General features: G+C 43.6%; 1 protein-coding gene across 1 annotated transcript in view; it reads right to left on the bottom strand.

Moving 5' to 3' along the window:
- Positions 1-403: 403 nt before the first annotated feature.
- Positions 404-20,425, bottom strand: part of LOC310800020 (succinate-semialdehyde dehydrogenase, mitochondrial-like) — a gene marked incomplete at its 5' end in the record, with an annotated part of 31,492 nt that continues 11,470 nt past the window's right edge. Inside the window, 8 exons of the mRNA XM_083662617.1 lie at positions 404-2,115; positions 4,929-4,987; positions 5,456-5,619; positions 9,948-10,106; positions 10,935-11,078; positions 13,143-13,286; positions 14,675-14,791; positions 18,144-18,314. Coding sequence (XP_083518743.1) covers positions 1,904-2,115; positions 4,929-4,987; positions 5,456-5,619; positions 9,948-10,106; positions 10,935-11,078; positions 13,143-13,286; positions 14,675-14,791; positions 18,144-18,314 — 1,170 coding nt within the window. The 3' untranslated portion in view covers positions 404-1,903. The remainder of the gene's footprint in view (positions 2,116-4,928; positions 4,988-5,455; positions 5,620-9,947; positions 10,107-10,934; positions 11,079-13,142; positions 13,287-14,674; positions 14,792-18,143; positions 18,315-20,425) is intronic.

Consider the following 20,425-nt stretch of genomic DNA (forward strand, 5'->3'; position numbering starts at 1 on the left):
ATGGTGCAGGTCGGAGACCACATTGCATTAATATGTGGAAGGGGTATATAGCAATGGGATTTGGGGGGAAAAAAAAACTTTTTTTCAATCACACATAGCTGCGTTTAGACTAGTTTTTGTAACCAGCAGGGGGCACTGGTCCATTTCATGGAACTACCTTTTGTGATGTCACAGGGATGCAAAATAGTCACCTTTAGGAGACAGTCACATTTTTCAGCCCAAAACATGGGTATCTGTCACCTTTTTTCACTCTCCATGACTTTGCATCCCTGTGTCAGCCCCAGCAGAACATTCTCCTCTTGTGATGTCACTCCTGTTATGTCACACGCCCAATTATAAAATGCCACCCTTTCCTCCATATTTATACCCTGGGGGCCTGTGGGGGGGGGGGGGGGGGGGATCTTTGTCTTTTTGGAGTGTTTTCACTGTAATCATGAGCCCAAAATGTCAATTCAGATTTTTTTTTAACCTGCACCATGCTCTTTAAAAGTTTTTTTTTTTCTTTAAGGTGAGATAAATCTGGGTTGTCTGCTCTCACAATATTCAGACCAACAGCTCAGAGAAATTAAATGTCTTTCCAACATGTATCACACTGCCTCGTGCCATGTGAACAAACTGTCAAAACGTCATCTAGGGAACATTTAAAGCAATGCGCTCCACTATCATGTGCACACATTTTCAACATGGCTGTTCGCAATGGGAATTCAACCCCAAACCCTGGCAGTGCCTTGCTCTGCTTATTGTGCTGCACCGAACCACATTGAAGGTTACATTTGGGGTTCAGAATAATGGTTGAAAAATCTAAAATAATTTTACCCAACATGGCAATGACCGTGTTTTCACCTTGACTAAATTCTTGACCCAAATTTCATCTATATAATTAAACAATTACATATGTTTAGGGTTTGTTTAAGACATGTTTGAACATTGACACTCTTATATGTGTTACTTCTTTTAAGTATGTCAGTACATTTCCATATGGGATGTTACAAAAATATTTCAAATCAAGGTGTAATCACAGTTTCAAATAAGAAATAGACCTTCCTCCCTTCTCTCCTGTTGGAGTTGGGAGTTGGAGTACAAACCGAGACCTTTAATATTAGATAGAGACACCTCACACCTAGTCTCGCTAGCCAGCCTCTCTTCCTTTCCGTCAGAGTCTGGCGCTGTGGAAACAGGCAACAGGGATAAGCCTGCCCCTGCTCTAAAGCTGCTCTCCCATTCGAGCGGCTGTTTCGGTGGCAGCAGGATATCCGCTCCCCCGCTTGCAAGCTCTGTCACGCTCTGTTCATTGGCTCCGACCATATGTCAGAGCGGCTTCCGCTCCCATGTGTGTCGCTGTAATGCTCCCGCCGAACGCTAACTAGCTAGCGTAGAAAGCTAACGGCAGAAACCTACAGGCTAACTCGTTGCTACACGCTGAAAATGGCAAGTTTTGAAGAAAATTTGGATTGTGCAATAAAGAAGGCCTGCTCGGCACAAGTTCCACCCCGAAACTATTTTCCAAGGGCACTAACGCTAAGCACCGACCAAGACGAGGATGATTGGTTAACCCAAACAGAGCATTTTTTTCGCAATCCCACAATGGAAACCCGCGACGCCAGACTCTCTGACGGAAAGGAAGAGAGGCTGGCTAGCGAGACTACCTCACACCAGGCTCCGCCAATTGTAAGAAATGGTACTCTTCCTAAATGCGTGGTTATCAGCTTGTGATTGGCTGGCTGTCAATAGTATGAAACCTCATTGGCTGACCAGTCTCCTAAGCGGGCGTGGCAGTGGCAAAACCTCACAGACACAGGAAGTGACTGGAAGTTGGGGTTGTCTATCTATATTAAAGGTCTCCGTTATAAACCGTGCCCAGAGAGTGTGTTTTCCGGGCGTGCGGTCCTAGTGTCCATCTGGTTCAGGGCTTCAGGCCTCCGAAGCACATGTACTTGACGTCCAGGTACTCGTCGATGCCGTACTTGGAGCCCTCGCGGCCCAGGCCCGACTGTTTGACCCCGCCGAACGTGGCCTCCGGCGTGGACAGCAGGCCCTCGTTCACGCCCACGATGCCCACCTCCAGAGCCTCGGCCACGCGCCAGATCTGACTCACGTCCTGCGAGAAGAAGTAGCCTGGAGCACACACACAGACACACACACACACACACGCACACACACACACACACACGGGTTTTAAGACAGTTATATCAGAGAGGTTTAAGACTAAAGACTGAGATAAGACGACTCCAGTGTGATTTGAGTTTTTGCTTTTCCCCAACTACATCTTCCATCTCTTTAATGTTAAAGCATGGCTTTACCGGTAATCAACCCACTTTGTATCATATTTAATCTGGGTAATATAACTGTAAGCACATGGCCAGTGTTTACCTTCTCTCTCTGTTTACCTCACGGAGAACTATGCTCCTGTTGCTGCCTGCAGAAACTCCGCCCCCACCAGCTGCCAGTCATTAGGGCTCATTAAGGCGCTCCATGTGATTCTCTGTGGATGTGCGCATACTTAAAAAATAAAAATAAACAATAGCAGCCGCCCTGGTGCAGATTCTGCCTCTCCAGCACAACTTAGGGCGATTTAGGGCATTTTCACACCTGCCTAGTCCGGTTCCTCGTTTCCGACCAGACGCAAAAATGATACGTCGTTCTGTTTTCCAGCCGGTTCGGTTCGCTTTCACACCAGCGAAAAAAGCAAGTGGACCAAATAGGGCTGCCGACCCTCCCAGATTTCCAGTTCCAGTCTCCCGGGATGGAAAATATAAATTCCAAGAGATTTTTTGACAGCTGAAATTATAATGTTATTATTACCCCAATGTAATGTAATGTAATAATGTATGTAAATTGGGCAATCCACTTCATTTCCTCCAACCCCCACCAGCGCAAACACCCCCCCCCCACCGGTTGTTTGGGACCGTTGTGCCTATGCATGGTGACATGATCAGCATGTGTGTGTGTGTGTGTGTGTGTGTGTGTGTGTAGTAGGGATGCACGATATATCGGCAATCATATGGGTATCGGCAGATGTTAGTCATTTTTTAACATATCGGCATCGGTCCAATGTTGCAATGTTAATATCGCTTATCGGTATCAGCCAAATTCTTCACATTGAGATTAAATAATGCAGTAAATCCATGGTTTATGGGCTTTTACAAATGTTTTTGAAATAAAGAAATGCATTACTTTTTCAAATTCAGTGTTTACATGTGTTTTTCAGTATGTACAACATTTTATTATCATAGAAATGTGTTTTTATACGGATCATATCGGCATCGGTAAATATCGGTTATCGGCCATAACAGCAATGTTGATATCGGTTATCGGCATCGGCCAAAATTTTCATATCGGTGCATCCCTAGTGTGTAGGTGTGTGAGACAGCAACGTATAATGTTTGCAAAGCTGTCGTTCTGAGGGGCGGACGCTCCGTTGCGTTGTCTGAAAAGCCAGCACCCAAAGAGACAGACAACACAAGCCGAAAGGAGACACTCGAGGAGTGACTCCAAGATGCAGAGTAAACATCCAGCAGTCAACACGAAGGCTAAATGAGATTAGTGAGAAGTTGTCCGTGTATCTACTAGGGATGTTCATTTTGAAAATTTTCCAAAATCGATAATCGGTGAGAATTAACGATCAATTATCGATTATCGATTTTATTAATACTTAGAAAATTTTCAATTTTTTCAATTTTTTTTTTTTTTTTTCAATTTTTTTTTTAACAAAATGAATGCCTATGGCAGAAAATACGAAAGACAACGTGTTCTCCTCAATGAACTCTTTATTTCAATGTGTCTCCTCTCCAACACTGCTGTCCCCGGCGCATGCCGGTGTGAATTTCTCATGTTTAAAACAGTTTTGTTGGCACAAAGGCCCGTGCCCAGCCAGAAAACTAGAGACTATATGAAGCTCCACCTCACGTTAGTCGGCTGTGCAATGGAGTGGGGCGAGGAGGAACGAATTCCACCCAAACCTAGTCCAAAAAAAAAAAAAAAAAAAAAAAAAAAAAAAAAAAATTAATAATTAAAAAATCGATCCAAATGCCACAGGATCGATTCCAATCCTTAACGATCGATTATCGATTTTCGATAATTGATGAACATCCCTAGTATCTACTATTTCATATCTCCACGCCACGGGCATATTACGTTAGCCGAGTCGGCTCAGCTGAGCTCTGTGTACAGCCAGCCACAGTGCTGCGGCCGGCCTGGCTGCTGCTAGCTACAGGCTAGCGATCTGCAAACTGTGGAATGGAATTTCTGGAGACTGGAACGGAGGCGTGCCTCATGTTACTTGGGCTCATTCAGCACGAGCCATGTAAACAACTGGCTCGGCAGCACACGGCACGTGGATCGGCAAAATCCGATCCATGAATTACGTCAGTATCGGCACCCGATACCGATATTGGATCGGTCCCATCCCTAGGCATAAAGTGGGTGGGGGCAGCCCCCTTGCTCAGATCACACCAATTTCAAACTCGACCTTTGTTTTTATGTCAACTACACACCTGTAGTTTCCTGACTGCATCGTGCAAAGTTATGACGCTATCACGCTAACACGCTAACAGGCAGACATATAAACACACACACACAGGCTCACCAGGTGAAAACAACACCAGCCGATGCTGTTGCGGCGGATAACAAACAATTACATGTCAACATTAAAATGTTAAAGAACCGTTTCATTTTAATGCGTCGTGTCCGGAACACTGTCTGTGAGAGCCGAGACGAAACAGCAGGGGGCGTCACACTTCTGCACTTCTTCCACGTTGGGGGTGGGGCAGTAACAAAGTAACAAAAGGTAGATTATTAAGATATCTGATATTAAATATTAAGTTATCTGAAAACATTTCAGGCATTCTGTTGCTGCACCTGCTCTTGGAAGGGATTTATGAAAAGAGAAATGCCCACTAAAGGTACTAAAGGTCACTAAAGGGACTCACCTGCCAAGCCCACGTGAGACGCGTTAGCGATGGCTAGAGCCTCCTCCTCCGTGTTAAACCTGTCAATCACAAACACATTCTGATTGGTTCTCAGAAAACGGTTGGTATTCATTGTTTTTTTTAAATATATTTCTTTCTTCTTTATCTGGCTTTAATTGAGGGAAATCCGTCGTAGCGACGGAAAACTTCAATCGGGGAACGGGCTACAGACCTGATGACAGACCTGGCAGTGGAGCTACAGACCTGATGACAGACCTGGCAGTGGAGCTACAGACCTGATGACAGACCTGGCAGTGGAGCTACAGACCTGATGACAGACCTGGCAGTGGGCTACAGACCTGATGACAGACCTGGCAGTGGAGCTACAGACCTGATGACAGACCTGGCAGTGGGCTACAGACCTGATGACAGACCTGGCAGTGGAGCTACAGACCTGATGACAGACCTGGCAGTGGGCTACAGACCTGATGACAGACCTGGCAGTGGAGCTACAGACCTGATGACAGACCTGGCAGTGGGCTACAGACCTGATGACAGGCAGCAGAGGACCGAACGTCTCCTCCTTGGTACACAGCATGTCAGTGGTGACGCTGGCCAGCAGGGTGGGCTGCATGAAGGAGCCGTCCAGACGCTTCCCGCCCCGCAGCACCCTCGCTCCCCGCGACACCGCATCCGAAATCTGATGCGCCACCTGGTGGACAGAGGCTCCAGTGGGTCACTGACATACAGACCTTAGCAGAATCCACTAGTCCTCCTTCCTTTTGTTGTTGTGTTTTAGTGTCAACTAGGGGTGTCAAAAATAATCGATTATAAGATGCATCGCGATGCGGACCTGCACGATTCTGCATCGATTCACAAATTATATATTTGATTTTTAATAATCAAAAAAAATATAATGGAAGTACATGCAGTTGTTTATTTTAATTATGGATCATAATACAATGCAATTCTAAATGCACTTTTATTTTAAAAGTAGCCACACACTGAGAAAAAAGAAAGTGAGAAAAAATAAATCATGTATTGGGGAAAAAAAGTGATGCGTCGATTTAAGATGCATTGAGATGCATCGATAATCGTGATCGAATCGAATCGTAGCCCTCTGAATCGTAATCAAATCGAATCGTGAGGCCAGTGAAGATTCACAGCCCTAGTGTCAACTCAGGGTATGGATTTAACAATTATACCGTTCCTTTTAGTGGAAGTACAGTACAGTATTGTTAATATTCTCCCTTATCCTTTATTGTTATTTTTTTTTACATATATTTTTAAATTCGTTGATTTTCAGTATCACTATCACCATCTCTTACGTTTTATTTACTTCCTTTTTCGTCAGTCTCTTTTATTCAATTTCTATTGTCGCTATTATTATGATGTTTGTACTGGGTCTCCCCATGTATAGAGGTATTTTCACCATGTAATTTATATTTAACTGTCCTGCAATGGGCAGTGAAGCCTACAAATGTATTCCTAGTTCATGTATGCCCTGAAAAGTTCAGTAAACAAAACAGTCGAAAAAAGAAGTCGTCTAAAATCCACTACGAAACCAACACCCTGAATATCTTCTTCATTTCTCCATTAAAGCCCCTGAAAACCCAAATCCACAATAACCTTCTAACTATGTTTTTTAGGGTCGTCTTATGTGCATAATAGTAAGCATCTAAATTAGAAATTAGTTTCAATGCAAATCCTAAATATTGCCATTTAAGTTTTTGTGCTGCTCCTGATGTTGGGTTTGAAGTGGGTGTGGTTATGCTCCAGACGTATTACACAATAAGCTCCCTGCTCCGTGAACCAATCAGGCTGAAGTCCCTCTACCCTGTGAACCAATCAGGCTGAAGTCCCTCTACCCTGCAAATTCAAAAAAATGCATCAGAATGTATCAAGTTGCTTCAATCCATTCAAGATGATTTTGAAACCTATAATTTGATATACTTGGTAGGGCTGCAACAACTAATCGAGAAAATCGATACAAATTGATTATTAAATTCGTTAGCAACGAATTTCATTAGCGATTAGTTGGGCCGCAGAGCCGCTTGGTTTGCAGAACAGCTGACCGCAAGCTTAGTTACTGCGACCCAGAGCTGGCTACGTCACTCCCCGCTGTCGCGGAGCATGCTACGTCACTCGCTTTCTCCTCTGTGTGGGGCAAGCAAGAGCAACAACGAGATGAAACATGGCTGAGGAGGAGAAAGCCGCTCGCCCCAAATCCTCAAAAGTATGGGAGCACTTCACGTTAACTCAGACTAAAAAAGGCTGTTACGTGCAAACTCTGCAACGTCTATCTTGCGTGTAGGGCTGCCCTCGACCAAAGATGATCCTGGTCGACCAGAAATCGACCACAGCTCCGACCAATCGATTGGTCGAAACGGGGTCTAAAAAACAAAAAAACGAAACAAAAAAATTATTGTAAATAAAAGCTATTTGCAGCGTTGTAACTAGGGATGTCAACGGTTAACCGTTAATCGATTAACCGTCGCTAACGTCGTTGTTCGGTTATTGCTGTCGGTCTATCAGTTAATATAAAAAAAAAAAAAAAAAAAATTGTCTATTTACTCAATGAGCTCATGCCCAAACAAGGCGTGTCTATTTAGATGCTGAAATGTTAATGCTTTTTGTGTTAGAATTATGCCTTTATTTTTTGTTGGCTTTGCTGAAATTTATAAGTTTATTGCCACATTTTGATCAGGTAATCATTCCAAAATCATTCTGGCTCTTATATGGATGACAAGGAAATATATTTTTGAGAGCTTTATTTCCTGTTTATGTAAACATTACAACAACAACAATCTGTTATTTCTTTTGATTTTTTCACATTAGGCCTACTGTCTTTTGCAGCATAAAAACTTTTTATGCTTAACCGATTAACCGATAGGTTAATCGATTATTAGCGTCGGTTAATCGAAAGTGAAATGAACCGAAAATTGACATCCCTAGTTGTAACGTTACCGGAATGGACAGACTGATCAGCGTGACATGCAACACCTGGCCACCTGCTCAGTTCAGAGAAAGCCTGTGTGATGGTTATGTAACGTTAGCACACCATGGTTAATTAGTTGGTAGAAAGAACAGGTAGATAGCTTTTGCGATTCATTCCAGTAACATCTTATAACAGCCTGTCTAACATTAGCGGAGTTGGAGTGTATTTATCAACTGTGAACTGTGAGTGAAAGCGGCTGGATGTCCAGTCTCACTGATGACTCAGGGCCACTTTACACGAGGGCGGTTTCCTATGGTGACGGGGAATTATTGTATCGTTAGTGCCTCCCTTTTAGACGGCGACGGCGAATTTGGGCTTAGGAAACGACACATTTTGAAACCACCCTCCAGAGTGGAATTCTTGGTGACGCTTACCGCTGAGCGCTCCATGTAATCGCTTTGAGACGGCTCATTTCAGGAACGCTGACGTGCCTGCACATGCGACACACGCGATTACATTCAACATTCAGAATTAAGCTACACTGCGGGCAACTTCAGTTACATGTTCATAACGTTACTGCTGCGAGGAGCCGATGGCTGTACCCGGTCGGCATTTAACATTAGTTACAAAAGCACGTTGACAGTGTTTTCTCACTGCCAGTAGCCTACAGTAGGGTTTGACAGATAGCTAGTCCGACCGGTGTCAGCACAGTCCCCGGTCCTCGCTGCTCGTTAAAGATTTCCAATAGGCGTTATTCTGATAAACTGGTCACATATATGTTACATTCTCACCCGACAAATATTAAAACTTTAAAACAGTTTGGGGTTTTTATTTAGCTTGAAAACAGCTTTTTGGCAAGTCTAAATGACTGCGGTAGGCGTACTCTACTTCCGTGTTTAAAAGCGGAAAGACGATTACGAAATGACGTCATGCAGAAGCGTCCTTGTATGGGCAAAGAATAAGGTGATCACACTGCCACCTAGCGACCTGGCATGTACATTACGGCGTTTTAAAAATTCAACAGCGCTCATGTAAACAGGGAGGAGGTGTGAAGGAAAAGGTGTGAAGGAAACGCTATTGTGTCGTTTCTTCCAGAAACTGTCCTCGTGTAAAGGGCCCCTCAGTCTCATCTCATAAGTACTGCGCTCGTTAACAGCTCGTTAACAGCTTGTTAACAGCTCGTTAACGAGCTGTTAGCTCGTTAACAGCTTGTTAACAGCTCGTTAACAGCTTGTTAACAGCCCATGGTGGCTGCGTGCTGAAGGCTGAAACGTGTCCATTGTTTGCGCTGATAGCTGAGACATTTAATTGTTAATTCCATCGCTCTGCTGGTTCCTCTCCTTTCTGCTAACTGTGGTTGCCTGTCTCTCTCTAGCCTAGATCACTCCCTGTGTGCTTCTAGAAAAGGTCTGTGTTGCAACTTGCTTCCGCGGCACGCTACTTCGTTCCGGATCGCTTTTATTTTTATGAAATTGAATTTATCCTATGAAATTATTAACAACAGCGATTGCTCGACCAACGTGAATCTCGTCGACCAAGAGCACGTCGACCAAACAATCGACCTGGAGGGGGCAGCCCTACTTGCACGACACGCAAGTAAACCAGCTCAGTGGCCTTGTGGTCCGAGTGTCCGCCCTGAGACTGGGAGGTCGTGAGTTCGATCCCCGGCCGAGTCGTACCAAAGACTATAAAAATGGGACCCGTTTGCCTCCCTGCTTGGCACTCGGCATCAAAGGGTTAGAATTGGGGGGGTTAGATCACCATGTGATTCCCGAGCGCGGCGCACGCTGCCGCTCACCGCTCCCCCAGGGGATGGGTCAAATGCGGAGAGAACAAATTTCACACCTTGTGTGACAATCAGTGGGACTTTACCTTTACTTTACTTTAACAATGATGCACCTGAAACAAAAACATGGATCCATGCATGATGATTCTCAAACGTTGGGCCACCACTGCCCATTATATTCAATGCATAACAATAACAACTGATAATTGTACAATTAAACAAATAGTAAAATGCAATAAAAACTGCAGGACATTTGTGTAAATCGAGCAATTTGGATCAATATTGAGCAGATGAACCTAATCAGTTGGTTTGTTACCTTGTCGGCGGCCCGGGCGTTGATGAGTGGGCCCTGGGTGGTGGTGGGTTCGGAGCCGTGACCCAGCCGCAGCTCCGCGTCCATGGCCGCGCCCAGCTTCTCCATGAAGCGGTCGTGGATGCCGCTCTGGACCAGGAAGCGGTTGGAGCACACACACGTCTGCGGGCGGAGGAGGAAGCTCGAAGTTAGGTTGTTCTGAATTCCATCAGCTCATTTTGTGTCTGTAACAGCGAAGTTATGGCCCTCTGAGATCAAAATTTGAACCTCGTTTTTCTCAGTTTGTTGGATGATGCCAACTTTAGAGAAATACTTTGAACCTGGTGGATTATTGGTCGATCATCAGAAACATGGATTTAAGACTCCTTTTCCACAGTTTTGAAGAGCACCATATCTTTAACCAGGTGAGTGGTGGCCGGTTTTGACCCCCGGGCCGTATGTTTGACAGCCCTGGTCTAGAGTCTGAAAACTATTCAGGTTCAATATTAAAGCCCCAATCAGTAAGATTTTTGACATTTTTTACTGTAATATAAGAGCTTTTTAGTCATAGGACATGGTAGATTGACTTGTAATAGGGAGACTCTCGCCTTTATTTATCCCACACCGCCCTCCATTGGCCAGCCCTGGGACTAAGCAGTTTGTCTGCCACGTCCCGTGGCAATAAAAAAGAAAAAAGAAAAGGATGTGCGCATGCGCTGTACAGCGGAAGCGCTGTCTTCATGGAAACAAGGAAGTAACTCGATTCGGATTTGCTACGAAAATGATGTTTCACGGAACTATGGATTATTATTTCATCACGTGGTGAGTACCCGATGTCACAACATGTACATAGAGCTTTCTGGCGCTGTGTTTTGTTGACTTTGAACGGCGATATCGTTATCGATACTAATGCACGCAGAGGGCGCAGTTTCTCCAATAGCAAAACTTGGAAAACTTACTGAATGGGGCTTTAAGATATTGAACTGTCCACTGATAGACGGGTGTTTTTACCTGGCCGGAGTTCCTAAACTTGGAATTCATGGCGCCCGCCACCGCTGCATCCACATCGGCACTGTCGAACACGATGAAGGGGGCGTGGCCTCCCAGCTCCATGGAGACCCTCTTCACAGTGTCAGCCGCATGCTTCAGCAGGATCTGGGGAGGGGAATGGGTCAGGAATAAGAACTAATCTAATAGGTGTTGTTACACAACAAGTAGGACACTAGGACCCATTATGTGAAATTATGAAATGAAACGAACTCCTGACAAACAGTATTGAAGCATTTCCTGCATTCAAGATGTGTTGAAATTCAAGGTCAAGTTCAGTTATCTCAACCCCACCAGCTGATCTAGGGAGAGTCGTAGACTAGTACATGCTTCCTCTGACACATGTGCAGTCGTCATCTGCTTCTTTTCACCTGGCAGTTTTACCGGCAAGACGTAGGGCAATGGAAGGATCACGCTATTCCCCCCCAGTTCCCCTCCTCCCCAAACAGACCGACCAGAGGAGGCGCTAGTGCAGCGACCAGGACTCATGCGCCACTAGCTTTCCACCCACAGACACGGCCAATTGTGTCTGTAGGAACGTCTGACCAAGCCGGAAGCACCGCTGGCGGGAATTGAAATCGGGTCTCCGCGGTGGTAGGGGAGTTATTTTACCGCTACACTATACAGCAGGGGTGGGCAACTATTTTTCATGGGGGGCCACATGAGAAACCCAGATTGTTGCCGGGGGCCGAACAAATATTGTCATGCCGTAACCCATGGATGGTCAACTTTGATGATAGAGAGGGCCACAAAAAATGTCCTCGCTACCAGATTTTGCTGAGGGCTGAACGGCGCCAGCGCGAAAAATTTGGGGCATTTGAAGCCAGGTTTAGAGGAATAACTAATTTTAAATTAACAGTTGTGATGTCATTATTCAGTCTTAACCACCAATATTTGATCCTTTTCTCACTCACTCCTATGTCACCACCTGCTCTCCCTGCAGGGCTTGAAATTAACTTTTTTCACCACCTGCCAATATGGCTGCTAGATTTTAAAGTTACCAGCCAATTAGAATTTCCACTAGCCGAAATGGTTTTCTCGAAATAAACCAGAATATGAGTGGGTTAATTTAAGCATAAGTATCAGTAAGTGGCCCGGGATTCTCAAAGCCTGTGTTGAGGGTCACACAAGAACAAAAATGCACTCTTGAACCTAAATACGGTAAATTCAAAACCAACAAGTTAATTATTTATATTTCTACTTCAATGTAGAACAGTCATTTCTTACACATGAGATTACTTTTAGCCTTTTAGGCATAAATATTATTGAAAGATATTCCATATTCCAGACTGAAATGCTATAACAGAAGAGTATTGGCCAGAATGACATGAACATTTGGACACTTATTCAGCGGGTATCTTGCATGTTGCGTTCAGGTGCACTGTAAAAAAAGATTTTTTTTTTTTTTTTTTTGCAATTCCATCATGGGCCACACAGGGGGCGCCCGCGGGCCGCAACCCCGTATGTTGCCCATGTGTGCTATACAGATACACTTGGCTGTAAATACTCTGTCCTTATCTTGTATATGTTCTACATTTATTTGTATTTATTGTGTTGTCTCTATCTCATGTAACTTGTGCACAAACTACCGTAAATTCCGGACTATAAGCCACACCGGTGTATAAGCCGCACCTGCAAAGTTGACTATTTTTTTCTTATATAAGCCGCACCGGACTATAAGCCGCGGGTGTTTTAATGTTTTTTTTTTTTTTTTTTGTGTGTTTTAATGTTTAATTACCATATGTAAGGGTTCATGCACAGAGGGGATTGTCGGGAAAGAGATGGCTGTTTGAGGAAGCTCCCATTTATTAACATTTCAACAAAACAACATAACACAACACCACCTGTGTTGTTATTTACAGTGCACACAGTGTCATACAGTGTGGTGAAAAGAGGGCAAGAGAGGAAATTAAAACAGAAGTGGATTTATAGTTAGAAAGAGTGCTAAAAAAGAGAGATTTTTTTTTATTTTTTTTTGAAAAAATCCATAGATAAGCCGCACCGTTATATAAGCCGCAGGGGCCAAAAAAGGCCAAAAAACGGGAAAAAAGGTGCGGCTTATAGTCCGGAATTTACGGTACACCAAGTCAATATCCTTGTATGTGCAAACACACTTTGGCCAAATAAAAATAATTCTGACTGATTCTGATAAGGGTGTGAAGCAGCCGGTACCTTGCCGGTGGCGGTGGACCCGGTGAAGGAGACTTTGGCCACTAGGGGGTCGGTGCAGAGAACCTCCCCGACCGACGGAGTCTTCTCCCGGGAGCAGGGGACCACGTTAAACACCCCCGCAGGGATGCCTGCCTGGTCTGCCAGCTGCACCACACAGGCAGGCAGACAGGCAGGCAGGCAGGCAGGCAGGCAGGCAGGCAGACAGACAGACAGACAGACAGAGACAGGCAGGCAGGCAGGCAGGCAGACAGACAGACAGACAGACAGACAGACAGACAGACAGACAGACAGACACACACACACACACACACACACACACACACACACACACGTTATTATAGTCAAGTAAAACTAAACTAAAAACTAAAACTAGTAGGTGTGAAAACGTATTTGTTAACTGAAATAAAAATAAAAACTAGAGTAGAAAAAATATGAAAACAAACTGAAATGATATTGTGTGTAGTTAGTTACTAAACTAAACTAAACTAAGAAATATGCAGATGTAACAAATGCGTTTCGTTTTAGTCTAAATTTGTTTTTTTCATGGAGTGGAGAATCGCTTTTTGAAATACATCTCTGATGTAGTCTACATCGAAAAATGTCATTAGAAGTCTGACTCACATAAGTTAAACACTGCGATTCCTGCAGCACACTACGTCATAAACCCCAGCCCACCCCAGTCTCTACACGGAGGATTTCCTCATGTGTGAAAACAACAATGCCTCTTGTCTGAAAGTGTAACTCCAGGGAATGTCCGGACCTGTTTCAACGGACATAGTCCAGAGTTCATGTCTGAGAGGCACTTTACACGAGGACGGTTTCCTATGGTGACGGGGAATTATTTTATCGTTAGTGCCTCCCTTTTAGACGGCGACGGAAAATTTGCGCTTAGGAAACGACACATTTTGAAACCACCTTCCAGAGACTGGAATTCTTGGTGACGCTCCCCGCTGAGCGCTCCATGTAATCGCTTTGACACGGCTCATTTCAGGAACTCTGACGTGCCGGCACACGAGACGCACGCGATTACGCCATAGCCGTGCGCGAGTTCAGTCAGGAAAACGACACGAAGAGAAGCAGACATGGATCTTACGGGTTGTGCTCTCGTTGATATTGCGGGTGCTTACGTGGCAGAACCAGATAATACTGGCAGTTCTACACCTTATCCAAGAGTGTTATTCTGAGGAGGTACACCAAATGGATTATATGCATTATATGCAAATACTGTACGACGCTCCACCACTACGTCGCTGACGAGCAACGCCCCGTTGACCATCACACTGCCACCTAGCGACCTGGCATGTACATTACGGCGTTTTAAAAATTCAACAGCGCTCATGTAAACAGGGAGAAGGTGTGAAGAAAAGGTGTGAAGGAAACGCTATTGTGTCGTTTCTTCCAGAAACTGTCCTCGTGTAAAGGGCCCCTCAAAGTGGCTTGTGTGTGTGTGTGTGTGTGTGTGCGTGTGTGTGTGTGTGTGTGTGTGTGTGTGTGTGTGTGTGTGTGTGTGTGTGTGTGTGTGTGTGTGTGACCTCGGCCAGGGCCAGGGCAGACAGGGGCGTGTCCTCAGCAGGCTTCACCACCACAGTGCAGCCAGCAGCCAGCGCTGCACCAACCTTCCTGGTGATCATGGCAGAGGGGAAGTTCCACTGCGGAGACACCAGGACACACAGCAACACATTACATACGCTTTGACTTGTGACAGTCAACCAGTGTTGGGCAAGTTACTTTCAAAATGTAATATACTACATATTACTAGTTACTTTCATTTGAATGTAATAAGTTACTTTACAATATTACTTTCTGTGTAGAGTAACTTGTTACATATTACACTACTTTTGCATTACTTTCACCAAAACAACAGCAGCAGCAGAATGACATCGCCGCTCCGGAACCATCCCGAAAAATAATTTCAACCGCCTTGAAGTCAGTGTAAACAATCCAAAATTCTAAATGTTATTCTTTTCCTTTGTTATTGTCATCTATAGTGGTTATTTGCATAAAACACACAGTTTGATTAGGAAATGATTGTATCTTTTTTAAATATGTGCTTTGATTTAATAAAATGTAACTCAATTTGTAACTTGAGTTACTTGACAAAGTAACAGGTATAATATTACTGAAATCCTATAAGTAATAAGTTATATTACTGAGTTACTGCTAAAAGTAATATATTACATGTAATATGTTACTTTTGTAATGAGTTACCCCCAACACTGCTATCAACCTTTTCCATAAGGACTGTTACAACACATTATGTCATGATATGGAATAAAATGACAAAATGTAATACATTTTCACTTCAATATTTAATAACGCCTGCATTATTATGTAATAAACCTCCTGAACACAATATATAAACAATATATAAACTTTGCCGCATTTTGTAATAAATGATTACATATTACAAAATGTGGGCGTTGCACTTATGAAAATGTAATAAACGCTGCATTATGTACCGTAATTTCCGCACTATAAGCCGCACCGGACTATAAGCCGCAGCAGCAAAATTGACTGTTTGTTACATATATAAGCCGCACCGGACTATAAGCCGCGGGTGTTTTAATGTTTTTTTTTTTTTTTTTTTTTTTTTTTTTAATTGTGTTTTAATGTTTAATTACCATATGTAAGGGTTCGTGCACAGAGGGGATTGTCGGGAAAGAGATGGCTGTTTGAGGAAGCTCCCATTTATTAACATTTCAACAAAACAACATAACACAACACCACCTGTGTTTTTTTTTACAGTGCACACAGTGTCCGCGGTGTGGTGAAAAGAGGGCAAGAGAGGAAATTAAAACAGAAGTGGATTTATAGTTAGAAAGAGTGCTAAAGAAGAGAGAATTCCGTTTTTTATTTTTATTTTTGCTGAAAAAATCCATAGATAAGCCGCACCGTTATATAAGCCGCAGGGGCCAAAAACGGCCAAAAAACGGGGGAAAAGCCGCGGCTTATAGTCCGAAATTTACGGTAATAACCAACCAAAATGGATTTGGCCAAAAACGACATGGCATTAGCATTGAGAAAGGGGAGACTTGTGGGAACCCATAGAACCCATTCTCATTCAGCTATCTTGAGGTGAGAGGTCAAGGAACCGTTTTGAAAATGGCCATCAGGTTTTCCCCTCGCCAAAATTCTGCCTAACTTTGGAGCGTTATTTATCCCCCTTCCCGACAAGCTAGCATGATATGGACGGGACCAGAGGCCTTAGGTTCCTCTAGTTTCAGAGGATAGAAGTATCTTCACTGTAGCTTTAAACATGAGCCCGCTAGAGTCTCTGAAAGACAGTCATGTATCTTCACTGTAGCTTTAAACATGAGCCCACTAGAGTCTCTGAAAGACAGTAATGTCGGACGTGGAAATTCTGGGACATTTTCGGGGGCCAGCTTCAGCTGGGGACAGGTCACCAAAAACGGGGACTGTCCCTGAAAATCGGGGGGACGTTTGGTCACCTTAGCTGACCAGATGCTATGGTTAGCTGAACAAGCAGACATTATATAAACCAGGCCTATTCGTTTGAATTTTGATCCGGCCCGCCAGAGTTTGATATTAAAAAAAAAAAAAATGGGGTGGGGGACAAAGATCTATGACTGGCCCGGGAGAAGCTTTTTTATTTTATTTTTCCTTGTTTGTTACATTACAGTGTTTGATTTTCATCATAATCTGGTTTTCCATAATAATAATAATAAGTTCAGTGTTTATGCCTGTGTTTCTGTCTGTTGTAGTGTAAAACGACTAAAGGGAGAGCAGGTGAAAGTGAGTGAGAAAAGGAGAAGATACTGAATAATGACATTACAACAGTATAATCCTAATGTTAATTTAAAATGAAATATTCTTCTAAATATGGATAAAAGTCCAAAAAACATCAAATTTTCTTTGACGATGCCCTAGCGGGCAGCGTCGAGGTTCCGTTCCTTATAGCACCTTCTATTTAATAATAGTTCCAGCACGGCTGCGAAAATGTGGTGGCGGGTTGTGTCAAGTGTACATATAACGCAGGGGTGGGCAATTATTTTTCATGGGGGGCCACATGAGAAACCCAGATTGTTGCCGGGGGCCGAACAAATATTGTCATGCCGTAACCCATGGATGGGTAACTTTCATGATAGAGAGGGCCACAAAAAATGTCCTCGCTACCAGGTTTTGCTGAGGGCCGAATGGCGCCAGCGTGAAAAATTTGGTGCATTTGAAGCCACGTTTTGAGGAATAACTCATTTTAAATTAACAGTTGTGATGTCATTATTCAGTCTTAACCACCAATATTTCATCCTTTTCTCACTCACTCCTATGTCACCACCTGCTCTTAGGGCTTGAAATTAACTTTTTGACCACCTGCCAATATGGCTGCTAGATTTTAAAGTTACCAGCCAATTAGAATTTCCACTAGCCAAAATGTTTTTCTTGAAATAAATCAGAATATGAGTGGGTTAATTTAAGCATAAGTATCAGTAAGTGGCCCGGGATGATCAAAGCCTGTGTTGCGGGTCACACGAACAAAAATGCTGTCTTGAAGCTAAATAAATCCAAAACCAGTGAGTTAATTATTTAAATTTCTAATTCAATGTAGCCTTTTAGTCATAAAGATTATTGAAAGATATTCCATATTCCAGAATATTGGCCAGAGTATTGGCCAGAATAACATGAACATTTGGCCACTTATTCAGCGGGTATCTTGCATGTTGCGTTCAGGTGCACTGTGTAAAAAAAATATATATATTTTTTTTTATTTTTTTTTGCAATTCCATCGCGGGCCACACATGGGCCGTAGTTTGCCCATGTATGATATAATGGCTCGGGGAACGGTCCGGCCCCCGGTCCCTTAGGTTTCTGACAATGTGGCCCCCTGAACAATTTAGTTGAATAGCCCTGATATAAACAGTAAATCAATAAGATGGATCAGTGATGAAATGATCAGTTCAGTCAGAAAAAGACCATTTGTTCAGTTCTGTTGAGACAAAATAGCCGAGGACCTCCAACATTGCCTCCAGAGGCGGGGTTACTCACCGGTGTGATGATGGAGGCCACGCCCACTGGCTGTTTGAGGAGGAGGATCTTGCGGTCTGCGGCGGGGGAGGGGACAATGTCGCCGTACACGCGCCTGGCCTCCTCAGAGAACCACTCCAGGAAGGAGGCTGCGTACCCGATCTCCCCCAGAGACTCCTTTATCGGCTTCCCCTGGGACACACACACACAAATAGAACAAAAAATAAAATAAAATAAAATAAAATAGAGAGATGGTGATACTAAGAAAATCTACAATCGAATTAAAAAACAGCTAGTTAATAAAAATGTATTAAAAAATACAACTTACGGTAGAAATTAACAATAAAGGATGAGAGAGAAAATAAACTGTCAACACCACGGATCCGCACCACCTCCTGCCTCCAGCGGTGGAACCGCCAACCTCAGTCTGCATCACCAATGACTTTTCTGGTTGTGAGTTTTGCTGGCCTTTCTTCACACCAGGCGCTTAACAGAAGCAGAGCTGAAGCTAAAGCCACGCTGAAGCTGAGCTCACACTAAGCCGCTCACACAAGAAGCACTCTCTTTTCCTCAGCGCTTTGCTCGGCGTGCCATGCCTCCGGAGGCCCACAACTTCCATTGACTTCATGCCTGGCAGCTTCACGCTTCACGCTTGGAAAATAGGACCAGTGTTGGGAAGTAACGAGTTACTAGTTACTCGTTACTGTAATAATATTACTTTTTCCAAGTAACGAGTAATGTAACGAATTACTATAGAATATAAGTAATAATATTACAGTTACTTCAAGATAAACGAGCTCGTTACGTTAGTCGTTACATCTTTTGTTGAGTCCATTCTGTGATGCCGCTGCGCTGCAAAACGACACGCAGTCGCATTCACTGATCACAAGCAGCATGGCTTTAACGCTCCCAAAACAAGGTGACGTCACCGCAGAGCCCATTCAGAGCACCAACAGGCAGGCAGGCACACCTCCCTCTCTGTCCTGCTGAGCCGAGGAGGAAAATCCGTGGCTGCGGATATATTCCCATGACTTTGTTTTTGTCGGCAAGAAAAGTGACACGAACATCAAAGTCAAATATAAACGGTGTCCAGTAGGGATGCACGATAATTATCGGACCGATAAATTATCGGCCAATATGGCCATTTGCGTTATTATTTATTATTCCGATAATGGCCTTTTTCCGATAAATTATCCGATAATAATCCTGCTTTATTTTTTGCCTCGGAAGCGGAGCTTTTGTTGTCGCACATTCGTGACATCACAGCTGCGACGCAAACATGGCTGCTGCCAGTATGCTGCAGTTTCAGAATTATCAAGCTACTGTAATTTGCAATCCATGTCCCACACAGGTTCCGAGAGGAGGGGAAACCAATAAGCTGGCATTACGTTAAACCAAAGCTGGCGATGATGCAGCGGATATGTTTGTTGTTATTGTTAGCGAGTTTTGTTAGCATTAGCTCGTCGTGCGGCCTACCCTGCAGACTCGTCCGCTTGGCAGACAAAATGCTTGTGACATTTACAGTCTGTGGCTTGTGATCAAACAGCCCCGCAAAAGCACTTAATACACAGAGCTGGCGTAAACTTATAGAAACTAATGGAAACCCCTTTACCCGAAATGAAACATCCAGGGATTGTGTATTTAACTCGCAACCACTCGCTAACGTTAAGCTAACCGCGCTAGTTAGCGTTAGCTGCTGGACCATAGTGCTGGACAGAGCCATCTAACAGCCAATAATGAAAACAAAGGCGCAGTCGCGCGCACATTAGGCTACATAAAAAGCATCAGTCAGTCAACATAGGGTTCTTTTCTTTAATCTGGTGGCAGCATTTTTCAGTAAAAAGTGAAACGACACAGATGGTTTATATAGTGCCTGCCCCATTCATTGGGCCCAGGCTACAACTCACTGAGAACTGGAACCCATGCAAAATTTTAACAGATCAGTATGACAAGTCTAAATTACTATGCCTTTTGTCATTGTGTTTTATCTGCAGACTAAGCAGCTTGGCTTTCCGTTATATAAAAGCCTTTATTTTTGTATTGACTATAATTGAGTGATACACTTTATTAAAACAATCATATTATATCAGAAGTTTTCTTCGTTTTGCGTTCACAGTGATGTCAGTTAGATTTGGTTAGGTCAGAACTATGCTCACTACATCCATACATCTACCCTAACCCTTTTTTAACCCCAGGTGTGCATAAAATACAGGTTAAAAACTAAAAATATATATATATATTTTTTTTTTTATATAATAATTATCGGTTATATCGTATCGGTTATCGGCCAAGAAGAATATATT

The sequence above is a fragment of the Poromitra crassiceps genome (assembly GCF_964638095.1).
Source record: "Poromitra crassiceps genome assembly, chromosome: 29".
NCBI lineage: Eukaryota > Metazoa > Chordata > Actinopteri > Beryciformes > Melamphaidae > Poromitra > Poromitra crassiceps.